This window comes from Pygoscelis adeliae, unplaced genomic scaffold (genome assembly GCF_000699105.1).
Source record: "Pygoscelis adeliae isolate BGI_AS28 unplaced genomic scaffold, ASM69910v1 Scaffold308, whole genome shotgun sequence".
NCBI lineage: Eukaryota > Metazoa > Chordata > Aves > Sphenisciformes > Spheniscidae > Pygoscelis > Pygoscelis adeliae.
This window is the reverse complement of record NW_008825306.1, coordinates 2,380,654-2,386,483: the sequence shown is the minus strand read 5'-3', so window position 1 is coordinate 2,386,483 and position 5,830 is coordinate 2,380,654. Positions and strand designations below refer to the sequence as shown.

At 48.7% G+C, this 5,830-nt stretch overlaps 1 protein-coding gene across 1 annotated transcript; it reads left to right on the top strand.

Moving 5' to 3' along the window:
- The first annotated feature begins 336 nt into the window (after positions 1-336).
- BATF3 (basic leucine zipper transcription factor, ATF-like 3) lies at positions 337-3,222 on the top strand. The gene is made up of 2 exons (XM_009330214.1): positions 337-522; positions 3,022-3,222. The coding sequence occupies exons 1-2, from the start codon at positions 337-339 to the stop codon at positions 3,205-3,207; spliced, it is 372 nt and encodes a 123-aa protein (XP_009328489.1). The 3' UTR covers positions 3,208-3,222.
- The last annotated feature ends 2,608 nt before the right edge of the window (positions 3,223-5,830 follow it).

The window sequence follows — 5,830 nt, the reverse complement described above, 5'->3', positions numbered from 1 at the left end:
AGCGGGGCGGCTCCGCCGGTGCGGGCGCAGCGGGAGCCCGGCTTTCTTCCCCGCCGGTCGCACCTCCGTCTCCTCGTTCGCGCTGGTGTAAAATGCTGCCCGTCGGGCAGAGCGGGAGCGCAGGTCCCCGCCGTGGGTGACGGGGGTGCCCCCATCAGCGGTGCAGCGAGTGCCCGCGGGGCTCTGCGGCATCCCCCGGACATCTCTGCCGGCTTCCACCCCTCCGCCTCGGGCCCCACCTGTGCAGCGGGGCAGGGGGATGCGCGGCCCTTGGCAGGCACCGTGCGGTCTGTGGGAGGCCGGGGTTAGGTGCTGTGAAATTGGGAGTATGTGCTCATGCTCAACAACCCTTATACGCCTGACTTCGGGAGTCTCCATGTGCACTTTAAAAACTTGTTTCTGGCTTATGTCTTCCAGAGTCACGAAGAAGATGACAGGAAGGTAAGGAGGAGAGAAAAAAATCGAGTTGCTGCACAGAGGAGCCGAAAGAAGCAAACTCAGAAAGCAGATAAACTTCACGAGGTGAATGGGTACTTGATGCTTTGCAGGCACGGCTTGGGTACCGAGCGCGGGACTTTACAATAAATGGGACTTCTTAAGCAGGCATGGGCCTGTCTTAACGCTAATCCAGCTCAGAGAGCTGTGGGTGTGAGGCAGAGACAGGCGTGCTGCGGGGTGCCTGGTCGGGAACTGCCGGACACCGATGCTCACGTTGGATGGTGCAGCTCTGCCATCGGTGATACTGCAAGAGAGAGGGAGACGTGGTCCTGCCCCTCCCCTCACCCTCCCTCTTTTGCTATTCCCGTGACCACCCGGTGAACTGGATCACAGGGCTCCTCTGGGCTGAAACAAACCCATTTTCTTCTGGATTAGTGTTAAGCTTGTCATGTTCGCTATGGCAGCGGATGAATGCTTGCTGCCTTACGAGGGAGAAGGCGATGGAGGGGGAGGAGGGGACCGTGCTGCTTCGTGGCAGTGCTGGCTTAAGTCAATTCTAAAACTATAGTGTGAGACAGAAATACCCAGTTGAAAAGGCTTCTTAGGAACTTCAGAACCTCCAAGCGTGAGAGCTCGGTTCAGTTAGCTGTTACACTTGTATACTCTGATAAATAACAGTGGGTGTTTCCAAAAAACCATGAAAGTAACTGATTCTTCCAGAAACTCTTAATACTTCTCAATATCACAATGTGGTGTAGTTTTCTCGTGTCCCCAGTGCAAACACTGGAGGACAGGAATCCCCTTTCTCTGGGTTTGGATGTTACCTCACACAACAGTGCTTTTGTTGCAGACAGGGCTCTTGGGGTAGGTGTTAGTTCTGCTACTGCGATTGTGGCTGAGTCAGTTGTTCAGCTCTGGAGGTTCAGCACAGGCTCTTCTCTTTCTCAGTGTGGAAGGATCTGCCAACAGTCAGCAGAGGCCAAGAGGGACAGTGTGGGGAGTTTTGGGTTTGGTTTTTCCCAGATCTCCTCTGAGTCAGCGCCTGAGAAAGCCAGGTGCAGGGTACTTCTGGAAAGGGGTAACCCCTGGCTTTTGTGGAATCATTTCTGGGCCCTGTGCCATCCTGCAGCCTCTCTGATGTTCCTCCTGGACTCGAGGATCTTCCTTGTGCTGGGAATCTTCATTCTCGGGCACGTAGGTTTTCCCAGGTGCAGGCAGATCTGGTTGAACAGACATTCATTCTTAGCAAGAACAATTTGATAGTCTCGTCCCTGAAAACGGGACAGAGCAATGGGAGAGTAACATTTACTCCAAAACCCAACCCCATGGGGTTTGGGGCAACAAGAGGTGAGCAGGGACAGAGTCAGGGACGGACAACTTGGCTGGAGTTTGGCTACAATAACGTGTTAAGAGAAACGTGCCTGTCTCACTCTGTGGGTGAGAAGCGGTGGGTGGTGGAAGGGTGTTGAGGGAGGGCAAGGGGATCCAAACTTCTACAGCAAAGGGCAACAGAGACAGTGCCAGGCTGCCCAGAGGAGCATTGCATGAGAGGCTCTCCCTGCTGCCTGATAAACAGGCCTTTTAAGGCATGTGTAGGCTCTGAAGTTCACTTTGAAGCTTTCCCAGGGAGGTGAGATTGAGTGGGTGAGTGTTGAGCCCTAGGCCAGCAGTGAGGTGCAGACACCTGCAGGTTTTCCGTGGGCTGGCTCTGAACCTCTAGCTCTCTTCTCTTTGGGATGAGAAGTCTTGACAGCAGGGACACTTGAAACATGCCCTTATCAAAAAATGTGACACGCGAGTCTCATATCCGTCACAGATGTATACTGCAGAGCATCTCAGAACTCCCCTGCAGTTAATAGCAGCGTATTCATTGCCAGAGAAGCCTTAGCTCAAAAGCAGCCTGGGTCAGGGATAACCAAGGCAGTGGTCAGGTCCTCTGGTGACAAAGTCGGGCTGGGAACAAGCTGGCATGACCCTCCCCTCTTCCTGTTCTTGAGTTCCCGGGCATCTGAGCAGGTGGCTACAAGCCCAGCCGGGCTGGAGGAGGGTGACTGGCACCGGGCGTGCTGTGCTGGGTGTCCGTCTCAGCCAGCACCTGGGTAAACGGACTTTCCCTGCACTGGCCCAGGGCAGGGGCTGCCCTTTCCTCGCTGGCAATGCCAGGCACCGGGTTTTCCCGGCACCTACCTGCGCTCGGTGCTTTCATTTTCTCTGCTCTGACAGTGCAGAGCTGCCCTGCTTGGCCCTTACCAGCAGAGGCGGCCCAGGGCTGGAGGAGGCCACCACGGGAACGCAGCCACCCATGCCTGCAGCCCTGGGCTGCTGGGGACCCCCGAGGGCCAGCGGCACCTCCTGGTCTTCGGGGCCACAAAAGGAATCACAGCGTGGTCAGGGCACAGGTTGTGAAGCTCTTGCCCTGTTCCAGCACCCAGGCTGTGTCTGTCTTTCCTTAGCATTTTGCAGATTGTAATAAGAAACCACGCAGTTTTTTTACAGTTACGTGAATATACTCAAGGTGGAAGCACTGAAAGGAATGTTTTGACTGTTGAGTAGGCTTTTATTTTTTTTTGTCCCTCCTTCCAGGAATATGAGTCTCTTGAGCAAGAAAATACCTCCCTGAAAAGAGAAATCGGAAAGCTAACAGATGAAATGAAACACTTGAGTGAAGTGTTGAAGGATCACGAAAAGATCTGTCCACTATTGCACTGTACCATGAACTTTGTGACCGTACCAAGGCCCGATGCACTTGCTAGCTGCCTGCCAAGATGAGCGCTCTCCTTGATCGCCTTTAAATCATATGTGATGTGTGAAAGTGTCATTGACGGGAGATTTGAAGAACTGCCTACTTATGGTGCAGGTCTTCCATCGAAGAGGGCTGGACTTGACCACGCAGCTCTTCTCCGTGCTGAAGTGTTACAGTCTTCTGAATCTCAGGAAAATACCAGCATGGAAAAAAGACAATTCGAATGGCGACTTCTTATTTGGTAGAATCTTCAAGTCATGGTTTCGCATTCAGAAATGTCAAAGTGCGGTGCAGCCCACCATCGCGCGATGGAATGTAGCCAGGGAAAAGTACTGACCTTGGGCTGGGATGCCTTTCTCCCACACGTCCACTGCCAGTAACCCTTTGTCACTTCTCATCCATGTGTATCGCATTCTGGCTGCTGGGTTTTTTTCCTCTAAACAGGTTTGGTTAATAAAAGCGATGTCCCATCTTTTTGATGTTCTCCACCTTCTTCAATAATCAATGTCTTTATAACATCTCTACTTTTTCTTCACTGGTCAAATCCAAAGTCTAATGCTAATCTTCCTGTCAGTTGTTTTATTATTTGCTTATCACCTCTTCATTGGTTCCTCTTTTGAAGTGTGTGTAACAAATGAGTTTTCCCAGTCTTTATTTCTTTAGTATCCCAAATTATCAGCCCTGTCAACGTTAGTTCTTGGAGTGTTTTATATCCTAAAATATGGCTTGGCCAATTTCTAATGATGATTGCCTGCTCTGTGTGGAAGAAAAGCAAAACAGAGTTTGCTGGTTCCACATGTTGTTTTAAAAAGCAGATTTTAAAATTTACTGTTTTAATGCACTTACTGGAAATCAACAAATACCTTTATCCTTCATCTTGCATATTGCTTCTGGTAAATGATGTCCATAGATAGAACAAATTGAGTTTAGCTAAGCATTTTGTTTTATGTCCACACTGAAGATGTTTGATAACTGCTCGCAAGAAAAACATGTTTTCTTTAACGGTTTGTTTTGTTTTTTTTTTTTTACAAAAAGGAAAAATTATGACAATGTTAGTGAGAAATAGAGAAAAATGCATTTACTTCCTCTGAAGATTCTTAGTCATGTCAAGCTCTAGAAATGTGAATGCTGTAGCCTGAGATCCAGCAAAGTGTTTTTCTTGCAGTATTTCCCAGTCAAAGAGCACCTTTGGATAATAAAAAGCTCCACCCCTTTGCCAGCTCTCTCACTTCAGCATTTGGATTTTTTTTGGTTCGACTCATGGGATTAATTTCTCCCCTCACCAGGATTGTAGTATTTATCAGCAGAATATAATTTGAAATATCTGAAAGATTTTTTTGCTTTTTTAGCTTCTTCAGTAGCATGATGCATTGCTGATCACTGCCAAGATAGAACTGGGGAAACCATGTAAACTCTGCCTTCTAAAGGGCCCTCTCATGCTATTGTCCTAGGCTAGAAACTCAAGATAACAGGCATGAGCTGCTGGCTTCTTTAGAAGTTTTCATTAAGTTGTCCCCAAGAGAGTTTTCAGCATTTGCAGAAGCTATCTACAGCCTAAATGTCTTCAAAGTTTCTTACGGTCCTGTAAGAACTGAGTCATCCCGCAAAGAAAAGCTGGTGCAGTCCCTGCCAAGGAAAATGAAAGTTTTGAGACATCCAAAATGCTTATTTTGAAGTAATGTCCTTGATATGATTCTGTGTGTCACCCTTAAGAAAGGAAGCTATCTTAAGCAACTTCATCCACCCACCCACTTTCCTTCAGGCCCTGGATGCCACTGTGTAATTTGGGCGGAGTAGAGGTGTAATGCAGAAGGAGGAGCATAGTGGAAATGAACAACATTCACTTTGGGAAAATTCATTATAGCTTAGGATGGAGGGAGAGTGAGAGAGGATATCTCACATCTCTTAACTAAGTATGTGTAACTGAGCTGAGGCTGGGAATGGAAAGTAGCTAGTTGAGGTCAGGGCTGGTGCGAAAGCATGGTCTCTCCTGTGGAGCCCTGCAGACCCTCGAAAATGGGAGGAAAGATCAACCACCTTGTCCAAGACAGTCCATCCCAGCAGAATCCTTCTAAAGATTTTTGTCCTACAGATGCTTGCTTCTAGAAGTGGTGATCTAGTTCCCTGTGTAAAATCCTCCCCCTTACACATTTATTCTTCTAAACATCTGTCTAGAAACTGGCTCCAGCTTATCATTTGGTAGTTCAAGTTCTATTGTACACTCTCCGTCAGTAAGCACTACTCTTGTTCTGTGATGCAAGCTTTAATCCACTGTTTCTGCATTGGAGTTTATTGGTTTATTACCTGTATAATGTCCATGCAGAGTGTACAGGGGAAGACAGTTGAATTCACAGCAACATTGTGCGCCGGCAACAGCAACCTAAGTCCAAGGATCTGCTCTTCCTTGGAAGGTCTGGGAGCCCTGCAGGGGCCCTCACTGCCACCAGTTCCTTCCCACAACCACAGGGTGTAGCTCCAGTCTGTGCATCACGTCCGTTAGTAACAGCGGGCTTTGAACCCTCTGGGGCCTGGACTGCTTCTTCCTCCTTCATCTATTGCATCACCTTTTTTTCCCAGCGCTAGTTCCAAAGGGTCTTATGCATCATTCTTCTGTTTACCAGATTAACTGAGGCATCTCTCACAGTGTAT

Coding starts and splice junctions, on each gene's coding strand:
- BATF3 (XM_009330214.1), top strand. CDS start 337: ATGCTCAACAACCCTTATACGCCTGACTTCGGGAGTCTCCATGTGCAC. Junction 523..3,021: donor AAGCAGATAAACTTCACGAG/GTGAATGGGTAC, acceptor CCCTCCTTCCAG/GAATATGAGTCTCTTGAGCA.